This window comes from Rhinoderma darwinii, unplaced genomic scaffold, assembly GCF_050947455.1.
Source record: "Rhinoderma darwinii isolate aRhiDar2 unplaced genomic scaffold, aRhiDar2.hap1 Scaffold_478, whole genome shotgun sequence".
NCBI classification, from domain to species: Eukaryota; Metazoa; Chordata; class Amphibia; order Anura; family Rhinodermatidae; genus Rhinoderma; species Rhinoderma darwinii.
In genome coordinates, this window is record NW_027464024.1 from 64,952 (window position 1) to 77,422 (window position 12,471).

Genomic DNA, 12,471 nt, shown 5'->3' on the forward strand with positions numbered 1-12,471 from the left:
CGGATCGGGACGGTTGGGAGGTATGGACGTGGCTATTACCTCACAGTCACCTCATAGATGCAGATATTACCTCACAGTCACCTCATAGACGTGGCTATTACCACACTGTTACCTCATAGATCCAGATATTACCTCACAGTCACCTCATAGACGTGGCTATTACCTCACTGTTACCTCATAGATCCAGATATTACCTCACAGTCACCTAATAGACATCGCTATTACCTCAGTCACCTCATAGATGCAGATATTACCTCACATTCACCTTTCAAAGGCAGCTATTACCCCACACTCTTATCAATATATGCAGATATTATCTCACACTCAGATGATAGACTCAGGTATTACCTCACACTCACCTCATAGACTCAGGTATTACCTCACACTCACCTCATAGACTCAGGTATTACCTCACACTCACCTCATAGACTCAGGTATTACCTCACACTCACCTCATAGACTCAGGTATTACCTCACACTCAGATGATAGACTCAGGCATTACCTCACACTCACCTCATACACGCAGATATTACCACACACTCACCTCATACACTCAGGTATTACCTCACACTGACCTCATAGACTCAGGTATTACCTCATACTCACCTCATAGACTCAGGTATTACCTCACACTCACCTCATACACTCAGGTATTACCTCACACTCCCCTAATAGACTCAGGTATTACCTCACACTCACCTCATAGACTCAGGCATTACCTTACACACACCTCATAAACTCAGGCATTACCTCACACTCACCTCATAGACTCAGGAATTACCTCACACTCACCTCATAAACTCAGGAATTACCTCACACTCACCTCATAAACTCATGCATTACCTCACACTCACCTCATAAACTCAGGCATTACCTCACACTCACCTCATAAACTCAGGCATTACCTCACACTCACCTCATACACGCAGATATTACCTCACACTCATAGACTCAGGCATTACCTCACACTCACCTCATAAACTCAGGCATTACCTCACACTCACCTCATAGACTCAGGCATTACCTCACACTCACCTCATAAACTCATGCATTACCTCACACTCACCTCATAAACTCAGGGATTACCTAACACTCACCTCATAAACTCAGGCATTACCTCACACTCACCTCATACACGCAGATATTACTTCACACTCACCTCATACACTCAGGCATTACCTCACACTCATCTCATAGACTCAGGTATTACCTCACACTCGCCTCATACACTCAGGTATTACCTCACACTCACCTCATACACTCAGGTATTACCACACACTCACCTCATAGACTCAGGTATTACCTCACACTCACCTCATACACTCAGGTATTAGCTCACACTCACCTCATAGACTCAGGTATTACCTCACACTCACCTCATAAACTCATGCATTACCTCACACTCACCTCATAAACTCAGTCATTACCTCACACTCACCTCATAAACTCAGGCATTACCTCACACTCACCTCATACACGCAGATATTACCTCACACTCACCTCATACACTCAGGTATTACCTCACACTCACCTCATACACTCAGGTATTACCTCACACTGACCTCATACACTCAGGTATTACCTCACACTCACCTCATACACTCAGATATTACCTCACACTCACCTCATACACGCAGATATTACCTCACACTCACCTCATACACGCAGATATTACCTCACACTCACCTCATACACGCAGATATTACCGCACACTCACCTGACAGATGAGGGTAATCCGTCAGCAGTGCCAAAAGGATCACAGGACCCAGTTTGTGACGAGTTGGAAGCTTCAACGCACCCCCAGATGTCATGATTTTGTACTCTCTAGACGGGGGAAGCCACTCACATATATTATTTAAAATACACACATGTAAGGTCTGGGCCCCGGTGGTCATAACCTGTCTGACTGTGCGAGTATGTACCTTCATTCTATAAATCAAACCCGCATAGAGATAGAATGCTTCTATTCACTGGCTGCAAGCAGACAGCTAGGATTGGAATTGAAACAAAGTCTATTACAATTATTCAGATTTATTTACAAATAAACAGGAAACCCCTTCCACTCGATCCGGGAGATCTGCAATGTTCACGCTGATACAACATGACGATAATGACGGAGAAGATGGAGGTTCCCAGGGACTTCGGACGCCTTCTTGGATTGATGGCTGCAATCTTTGTCCCTAAACCCAACTTTTTGCTAGCTGACACACAGCAGATATCACTACGAGCAGTCGTAAATCAGCCCAATCCATTGTAGTGGAACTGGCGGACATGTTGGCGCTGTCACATTCTGAGGCTAAAAGGTGGAACGACATAAATCCTTCTATCCTATGACACAATGATTGCTGTCTCCTCTGGACGGGCTGTATAAAGACAGCCGTCCCTCTGTTATTCCTCCTAGAAATGTATGACTAATTTGACAACTGGGTGTTACCATTCCCCTTGTCAAAGAGGTGTGTCCCTACACAGTGTCTCTCTGTCAGCACTGATTGGATAGTGTCGGTCCGTGTAGGGACACCCCCCCCCCAACTGGTAGAACCCAGTTGCCAATTTATTCATACATTTCTAGGAGGAATAACAGAGGAACGGCACAACATACAGTTGTAAGAAAATGATGCTTTCTTAGTCAATGGGACTGATCTGCATGGCGGTGTGCCTGGGTAAACAATGACCGGGACGTGGCGCTCGCTGGAACACCGCGGCCCCTTTCATTCAGCTGATTGGCGGGCATACTGGCGGTTGGATCCCCGCTGATAAATTATTGCTGGCCTTTTTTCTTATCTCCTACAACCCCTTTAAAGATGGACACTACGGGACAGAATTTCTTCTGAGGACCATCTGTAAATTAGACGGAGATCCGCTTTCCTTTAGGCTTATCTCCTCCGATGTGGAACGACCTCTGACTCCGTGCGACTCCTGAATAGTACGCGCACTTGACCAATATGTAGATTCAAGCCGATACTCGCGGATCTTTGCATGAAGGTCCTTCAGCTGCGCCAGCAGAGACTGGTCCTGGATACGCATCTCAGACTAAAGGAAAAAATGGGAGCGATTAGTAACCTCTGGCAAGTGTAAAAGGAAGAGAAGGACTTGTCAACCAATGAGCTTGTTGAAAGTCACTCAACTCTATGAGGATGATGGTGGTGGTAGTCAGCGTGTCTGTGGTAAAAGACAATGAAATCAGCCAGCTGAAATCTTCAGAACCATAAAAAAAAAAGTGTCCCTGCATTCTTACATTCTGCTTTCTATAGTCCCTGATTTCTTACATTCTGCCCACTATAGTCCCTGCATTCTTACATTTTGCTTTCTTACATTTTATTTATACATTCTCTGCATTCTTAGTTTCTGCTTTCTATAGTCCCTGCATTCTTACATTCTGCCTTCTATAGTCCCTGCATTCTTAGTTTCTGCTTTCTATAGTCCCTGCATTCTTACATTCTGCCTTCTATAGTCCCTGCTTTCTTACATTCTGCTTTCTATAGTCCCTGCTTTCTTACATTCTGCTTTCTATAGTCCCTGCATTCTCACATTCTGCTTTCTATAGTCCCTGCATTCTTACATTATGCTTTCTATAGTCCCTGCATTCTTACATTCTGCTTTCTATAGTCCCTGCATTATCACAATCTGCTTTCTATAGCCCCTGCATTCTTACATTCTGCTTTCTATAGTCTCTGCATTCTTACATTCTGCCTTCTATAGTCCCTGCATTCTTAGTTTCTGCTTTCTATAGTCCCTGCATTCTTACATTCTGCCTTCTATAGTCCCTTCTTTCTTACATTCTGCTTTCTATAGTCCCTGCTTTCTTACATTCTGCTTTCTATAGTCCCTGCATTCTCACATTCTGCTTTCTATAGTCCCTGCATTCTTACATTCTGCTTCCTATAGTCCCTGCATTCTTACATTCTGCTTTCTATAGTCCCTGCATTATCACAATCTGCTTTCTATATCCCCTGCATTCTTACATTCTGCTTTCTATAGTCCCTGCATTCTTACATTCTGTCTTCTATAGTCCCTGCATTCTTACATTCTGCTTTCTATAGTCCCTGCATTCTTACATTCTGCCTTGTATAGTCCCTGCTTTCTTATATTCTGCTTTCTATAGTCCCTGCTTTCTTACATTCTGCTTTCTATAGTCCCTGCATTCTTACATTCTGCTTTCTATAGTACCTGCATCCTTACATTCTGCTTTCTATAGTCCCTGCTTCGTTACATTCTGCTTTCTATAGTCCCTGCAGCCTTACATTCTGCTTTCTATAGCCCCTGCATTCTTACAATCTGCTTTCTATAGTCCCTGCATCCTTACATTCTGCTTTCTATAGCCCCTACATTCTTACATTCTGCTTTCTATAGTACCTGCATCCTTACATTCTGCTTTCTATAGTCCCTGCTTCGTTACATTCTGCTTTCTATAGTCCGTGCATCCTTACATTCTGCTTTCTATAGCCCCTGCATTCTTACAATCTGCTTTCTATAGTCCCTGCATCCTTACATTCTGCTTTCTATAGTCCCTATATTCTTACATTCTGCTTTCTATAGTCCCTGCATCCTTTAATTCTGCTTTCTATAGTCCCTGCATTCTTACATTCTGCTTTCTATAGTCCCTGCTTCGTTACATTCTGCTTTCTATAGTCCATGCATTCTTACATTCTGCTTTCTATAGTCCCTGTATTCTTACATTCTGCTTTCTATAGTCCCTGCATTCTTACATTCAGCTTTCTATAGTCCCTGCTTCCTCACATTCTGCTTTCTATAGTCCCTGCTTCCTTACATTCTGCTTTCTATAGTCCCTGCTTCCTCACATCCTGCTTTCTATAGCCCCTGCATCCTTACATTCTGCTTTCTATAGCCCCTGCATTCTTACATTCTGCTTTCTATAGTCCCTGCCTCCTTACAATCTGCTTTCTATAGTCCCTGCATTCTTACATTCTGCTTTCTATAGTCCCTGCATTCTTACATTCTGCTTTCTATAGTCCCTGCATCCTTACATTCTGCTTTCTATAGTCCCTGCATCCTTACATTCTGCTTTCTATAGTACCTGCATCCTTACATTCTGCTTTCTATAGTCCCTACATTCTTACATTCTGCTTTCTATAGTCCCTGCATTCTTACATTCTGCTTTCTATAGCCCCTGCATCCTTACATTCTGCTTTCTATAGCCCCTGCATTCTTACATTCTGCTTTCTATAGTCCCTGCCTCCTTACATTCTGCTTTCTATAGTCCCTGCATTCTTACATTCTGCTTTCTATAGTCCCTGCATTCTTACATTCTGCTTTCTATAGTCCCTGCATCCTTACATTCTGATTTCTATAGTCCCTGCATCCTTACATTCTGCTTTCTATAGTCCCTGTATTCTTACATTCTGCTTTCTATAGTCCCTGCATTCTTACATTCTGCTTTCTATAGTCCCTGCTTCCTCACATTCTGCTTTCTATAGTCCCTGCATCCTTACATTGAGCTTTCTATAGTCCCTGCTTCATTACATTCTGCTTTCTATGGTCCCTGCTTCCTCACATCCTGCTTTCTATAGTCCCTGCATCCTTACATCCTGCTTTCCATAGTCCCTGCTTCCTCACATTCTGCTTTCTATAGTCCCTGCATCCTTACATTCTGCTTTCTATAGTCCCTGCATCCTTACATTCTGCTTTCTATAGTCCCTGCGTCCTCACATTCTGCTTTCTATAGTCCCTGCTTCCTCACATTCTGTTTTTTATAGTCCCTGCATCCTTACATCCTGCTTTCTATAGTCCCTGCTTCCTCACATTCTGCATTCTATAGTCCCTGCTTCCTCACATTCTGCTTTCTATAGTCTCTGCTTCCTCACATTCTGCATTCTATAGTCCCTGCTTCCTCACTCTCTACTTCCTGTGGTTCGCCCTCCTCCCTGTCTATGCTCCGCACACGACAGCTGTGTGTGCAGCGATAGGGTGGTGGGGTATAATCTCACTACCATCAGAGGGATGAAATGTGATTGCAGCAACATGAGATGGTGGATGACCCAGCACTAATCTTACCAGCTCCCTCCTCAGCCAGGACAGGGCGGGTCCCGGGGGCAGCTCCATAAGGCAGTATGTCCTACTCTGCCAGCTGTCCGGGCAGGGAGCCTCCTGAATATCACTGAGTCACCCACTGAAGGGGCATCACGCAGCTGCAGATAAATGTACTGAATAAATGGGGGATCCTAATCCTAGAAGTGCCCACAGCTACCAAACCCAGCCTTGCCCACCCAGTAAATGCCCATCTGCAGTGGGTGCTTTAAGATGGCGATGCTTGTTAAGGACACAGTGACACTAATGCTACATCTGACCGACGGAGGGCGCTGTGACTCCTGTCTCCTCCCACATGGTTCATGATGGAGCCGATGTATTGGGTCATTTAATAGCAGCTATAACCTAATGCAGACCCACAGCTGACTGCCACACTCCTCTGACTGGCACGGAATGTCGGGGTGACCATGCCACCGAGTCCCTGGGTGCACGCAGGTCAGTGTCAGCCCGGGGTGGGGGGATTAAGGGTCTGCTGTTGTGCTTTGCACAGTCTCTTTGTGTAGGTGTCTGGTGCTCTCATAGGGAGGATGTGATTATAGATGACAGGCTGTGGAGCCCGGTGCCTTGTGTCTGCTGTGGTGTTGTCACTCGCTTGGAGGACTCACAGGGGTGGAGGGACCACAGGGACCCTGCCTCTTACTGGTAAAGAACAGCTGGACAATGAATCAGTCACACAATGTGCAGGGTGGTCGGGATGCTGTGTGTTGCTCAGCGCTGATGTTGCGTTGCATTGCTGTGAAGTTGTAAGGGCTGGTTCTGATGTGTGGTGCTGAATGGACAGCTCCTCAGCTGATCTCCATGTACGCAGCTCCCTGCGCTGCTATGATGAGAAGAATGTCAGGCTGTCTGTGATGTACGCGCTGCTGTCCTCCTCTTGTGCTGCCTGTCACAGACATCATCATCATCTGCTCTATTTATGTTTCTGAACGCATTGCTACATTATAACATTGTTTCTGTATTTGGGTTGTCACTTGTCAGGTAGATGTTAGGCAGATTTCCATAGGTCAGACGTGCAGTGTTGTCATAGTAGCTGTACGGGTGATACGTCTGGGAACACATTGGTGTGTGGTGACAATATAGCGGAACGTTACTTCAGCCAATGAGAACTCTCCGACTGCTCCTAGTTAGGGACTTATCAGTTCATGTGTCGTTTTTAAAGCGAAATATTTCGATATTGAATACATATGGGGACGCCGATCTGATCGCTGCCAATTCTTGTGTTTTTGGCCGCCATTCACACTGTTCAGCTCCAACATCGATGATCAAGGAGGTTTTCTTTTTAAAACGACTGCATCTTAACATTTTATTATCACCCAGAGGAGGTTTGTTTCTGGTGATGGAGTTAAAAGCCACAATAATGAAATAATATAATGTTGTGGCTCAGGGAGTCTGGCTCCAGAACAGCTTATGACTCTATGGTGTCCTATCAAGGTTAAACTAGAGGGTGTGGACGCTTTCTATAGTCCCTGCATTCTTACATTCTGCTTTCTATAGTCCCTGCATTTACATTTTGCTTTCTATAGTCCCTGCCTCCTTACATTCTGCATTCTATAGTCCCTACATTCATACACTTTGCTTTATATAGTCCCTGCATTCTTACAATCTGCTCTTTCTAGTCCCAGCATTTTTACATTCTTCTCTTTATAGTCCCTCCATTCTGCTTTCTATAGTCCCTGCTTTCTTACATTCTGCTTTCTCTAGTCCCTGCATTCTCACATTTTACTTTCTATAGTCCCTGCATTCTTACATTCTGCTTTCTATAGTCCCTGCATTCTCACATTTTACTTTCTATAGTCCCTGCATTCTTACATTCTGCTTTCTATAGTCCCTGCTTTCTTACATTGAGCTTTCTATAGTCCCTGCATTCTATAATCCTTGCATTCTTACATTTTGCTTTCTATAGTCCCTGCATTCTTACATTCTGATTTCTATAGTCCCTGCATTCTTACATTTTGCTTTCTATAGTCCCTGCCTCCTTACATTCTGCATTCTATAGTCCCTACATTCATACACTTTACTTTCTATAGTGCCTGCATTCTTACGCTTTGCTTTATATAGTCCCTGCATTCTTACAATCTGCTCTTTCTAGTCCCTGCATTTTTACATTCTTCTCTTTATAGTCCCTCCATTCTGCTTTCTATAGTCCCTGCTTTCTTACATTCTGCTTTCTATAGTCCCTGCATTCTCACATTTTACTTTCTATAGTCCCTGCATTCTTACATTCTGCTTTCTATAGTCCCTGCATTCTCACATTTTACTTTCTATAGTCCCTGCATTCTATAGTCCTTGCAGTCTTACATTTTGCTTTCTATAGTCCTTGCTTTCTTACATTCTGCTTTCTATAGTCCCTGCCTGCTTACATTCTGCTTTCTATAGTCCCTGCTTTCTTACATTCTGCTTTCTATAGTCCCTACATTCTCACATTCTGCTTTCTATCTATGATCCGGAGGGTGTGGACGCATTATTAGGGTAACTTGTCCCACAGTAGAGGATGTTGATCTGGTTACATTATTATTATATTATTCACTTTCATGATCTCAGGGTAATGACGTAATATAGCTGCATTTTATACGTATTACGGAGTGTGGGGGAGGGGTGTGTCTGTGTGGGGGAGGGGTGTGTCTGTGTGGGGGAGGGGTGTGTCTGTGTGGGGGAGGGGTGTGTCTGAGTGTATGGGGGGGGGGGTCTGAGCTTGCATAGAAAAAAGTGATATTGCAGCGTGACACTGGCCCGACACTGCAGCCGCTCCTGCTCAGACATTCGATGCCGTTTCTACATTTCCTTGTTTTCTATTTCAGTCTGAAGACGTTCCGCATGATCAGGATGAACAGAACCAGAATCCATCAATGGCGTCTTCCAACACGGTGGAGCTCCGAGAACTCAGTACAAGACCTGGTGCGGATGACCACACCTATCAGGGCAGCTCAGCCACCATCAGAGGATTCGAGAACCCATCCTACGAAGAGATCGGGGAGACCGCCTTCAGCCGGGACCCACCGGACGTCCGAGGTTTGAGTCCTTTATCTGAGGCGAGAGGATGGGCCGCAAAGGAGAACGGATCCCCCCGCTCCGAGGACAGCCGAGAAGCGGAGTCGGGCGCGCGCTCCGTGGATTATGGCTTTATCTGTTCGCTGGTCTTGTTGGTCGGTGGCATAGTCCTCGTGGCTGTGGCGTACACCATACCACGTGAAGTACGGGTCAGCCCGGATTCTGTGTCCGCACGAGAGATGGAGCGGTTGGAGCTTTACTACGCACGCCTGGGCTCGCACCTAGACAAGTGCATCATCGCCGGCCTAGGCTTGCTCACCTTGGGGGGAACGCTCCTCTCCCTGCTGCTGATGGTTTCTATATGTAAAGGGGAGCTCTACCGCAGGAGGAAATTCACCACAGCCAGGGGACCAAGGACAAAATACGGCTCCCTCAACTTAAGGATGAGACAAGTGACTACGGAGGGCGGGCAGGCGTTGGTGGAACACGAAGTTCTTGAGATGACCAACCACGTTAACCAGCCTCAACCCGAGCCGTGAATGTAGCGGGATCACTTACAAATGCTGGAATGGGAGGGGTTAAAAATGTCAGATGAGCAAATGATTGCGGTATTGATGAGGTCAGAATATTCCCGTCCTGCGACGTGCCGGCTGTTCCAATGTCAGGAGGGGGGGGGGGGGGAGTAGCGACAATGCAGGAGTAGCCTAAATCAATCTATAGCCTGCGCCACTGTAACGGAAACGTAAGCTGCTGCTACTTATAGTTCCACAACAGCTGGAGATATACAAGACCCCCTTACAATAAGACGTGGATTTGGTCTAATAATGGTTGGGGTGGGGGAGGGGGTTATTGTTCTTAAGCACTCCCATCCTGCATCGCTCCGGAGTCGTTACAATCTAATTAATAATTAACGACCAATAATAATAATAACAAGCCGCCGGGTCTACGAAAAAATCACAACATGTAAAAACCAACAGTGGACTCATTCCCGGAGGCGCAGGATGGTTTATTTTACCAGATTATACGGCGTTGGTGGTAGAATTAGAATGTACTACACCTCCCATCCTCCCTGGTGTAATAGTATCCATGATTTCTTAGCAGCAGAGAACAAAGGATGAAATCGTCCCATATATATATTGCTGGATTCATAGAACATTCACAGATCAATGGCCGCAGACAGGCGTAAGGTTGGGGCTCGGTGGCGACCTTCTGTTGCACAGCAGCCTGGGCGATGGGTTATAGTTAGGGCAGGGCCGGCGGGGGTGGGGTATGACACAGGGGGTGGGGTATGACACAGGGGGTGGGGTATGACACAGGGGGTAAGCTCTGGCATTCTTTTCATCCCCGCCCTAAACCATAAACCGCCAAATGTAAAAACCGCACATTTCCCAGTACGGCAAAAAAAGGAGCCGTTGATGGCAGCAAAACTGTGAGCGGGTTTCTGTAGCGCACCGCCAGCAGGGTGAAGGACGTTATTTATCTCTGACGCCGGGACGCCGCTTTATACAATGGAATCGTTGCACTTTGCGATCCGTTAGATTGCGTTATCGCCAGTCCTCTTATACGGCCCGACGTGGGTCGTGTAATCGAGCGCCGATCAACAAGACAGCTCGCTGATCGGCGCTCGCTAGCTCCGTTCACAAGGATCTATGTATGGGGATGGGGGCTCGTTACTCCGATCGCTCGTCCCCGTACATTTCCATCATGCCGGCAGCGCGTCTACTGTATACACACCAAGATGCGCTGCCGGCAAGGATATTTTATGCTGCATCAACGATACGGTCGGCTGATGATTTAGCGTTTGCTCGTTCGTTGGCTGATCGTTGGGCAATTATCGGGAAGGAGCATTTTGTGAACTCTCATTTGCCTGATAATTGGCCGGTGTAAAAGGGCCCCCAAATCTATAGGGTTGCATTAAATCCCAGGTGCACACACGGTCCCACAATTTTGTAACCGCAAAAACGGACGTTGTTGGCTTTAATGGGACACACATAGATTAAAAAGTTCTCTCATGAAGACAACCCCCTATATTAAGGTATGTAGACATCATAGAGGGGGGGGGGGGGTCCTCCACCCAGGACACTATTTGTACCAGACGCTCCTGTTCTAGTGAACTCCAGCCGTCCAGGTATTAGACACACCATACATCTGAATGTCCACCAGGGACTGCATTGTCCCTGCAGCGGCCGAAACGTCTGGACAGAGGAGGCTACCCCTGGCAAAGTCAGCTGTTTGCTGGGAGTTACAGCGGCTGCAATATAAAAAGGTGTTGTCCCTGAAGAGAGAACCTGTCACTAGGTCATATAAGATCAACTGGTTTAGGCCTCATGCACACAGCCGCGCCTGTAATCACGGTCCGCGATTACGGCCACGGCCGGCCGCGAACAGCCCCCCACATTTCCGGCCCTTTGTATGGGAGCACGGTCTGTAAAAAGCAAAATATATGACATGTCCTATCTTATGCGGAGGCTTTCTAAGGCCCGGACACCTCCAGAGAATATCCGGGAAGCTGTCTAGGGTCTATAGAAGTGAATTGGTCCATAATTGCGTACCGTAATTACGGACAAATTCTACGGTCGTGTGCATGGGGCCCTACTGACCTGAATAGCGCCGTCTCCCTGATTCCGGCGACGTTTCTTTTTTGTTCCCAGACACCCCCATTCCAGAGATATGGATCACTGTTGTGTTGGCTCCCTATATTTGAATTTGCTGTAGTTAGCCAATAGGGTGGAGCTATTATCCCTGCCTCTGATGCGGACCAATCAGCACGAGGCACCTTGAGGGTAGTTCATGCCTTGTTGGCTAACTACAGCAAAATTAGAATATAGGGAGCCAATGCCACAATGGGCCATATCTCGGGAACAGGGGGGTCCAGGAATAAAAAAAAAAACTGCGCTGGATTTAGGGAGACCGGGCGATTCAGGTCTGTAAATTGGTTCAATTTATATGACCTGTAAAAATAGTGTAAAATCACCTCCTGAAAAGCCATCTTATTATAACGGCTTAGGGATAAAGGGTCTAATAACAGGGGAACGCCCAGCTGGAAGGGAAGGGTCAGCAAAATAACAGGCTGCAATCAGAAAACACTTTAATATTCAACGATCAGATCCTGACAACGAGCTAAAACGTAACCACAAGGCGCGAGCGCATATACAACAGCTAAAAGGATTAAAAGTACACGTACACCTTCATCAACAAGTTTTTTTTATCGCTCCAATGCATCTAAAATAAAAGAACGAAGTAACTTTAAAAATCTTATTCATGAAAAATCTTCCACCGTTTCATGTCTACAGCTCTCATGCAGCCCTATGTGTCTCCATGGTTACAGACGACTAACTATTCTGTGCAATCGGGTGTTACTCCCATCTGTCACCCGCTTCTTGCTAATCTACGTTGGTAAGAAGTAGACAGTCTACACACAGGATATGTTTGTAATC

General features: G+C 45.9%; 1 protein-coding gene and 1 long non-coding RNA gene across 2 annotated transcripts; one reads left to right on the plus strand and one right to left on the minus strand.

Moving 5' to 3' along the window:
* Positions 1–2,016: 2,016 nt before the first annotated feature.
* LOC142719288 (uncharacterized) lies at positions 2,017–6,362 on the minus strand. Its single transcript, XR_012872726.1, has 2 exons — positions 6,014–6,362; positions 2,017–3,031 (listed from the first exon to the last, which is right to left on the minus strand). It is a non-coding gene; the product is annotated as an uncharacterized LOC142719288 (long non-coding RNA).
* Positions 6,014–9,685, plus strand: LOC142719287 (transmembrane protein 74B-like). Its single transcript, XM_075848778.1, has 2 exons — positions 6,014–6,481; positions 8,845–9,685. The coding sequence occupies exon 2, from the start codon at positions 8,893–8,895 to the stop codon at positions 9,571–9,573; it is 681 nt and encodes a 226-aa protein (XP_075704893.1). The 5' UTR covers positions 6,014–6,481; positions 8,845–8,892; the 3' UTR covers positions 9,574–9,685.
* The last annotated feature ends 2,786 nt before the right edge of the window (positions 9,686–12,471 follow it).

What these genes read in the sequence shown, in the direction of transcription:
- LOC142719287 (XM_075848778.1), top strand. Translation starts at nt 8,893, where the DNA reads ATGGCGTCTTCCAACACGGTGGAGCTCCGAGAACTCAGTACAAGACCT.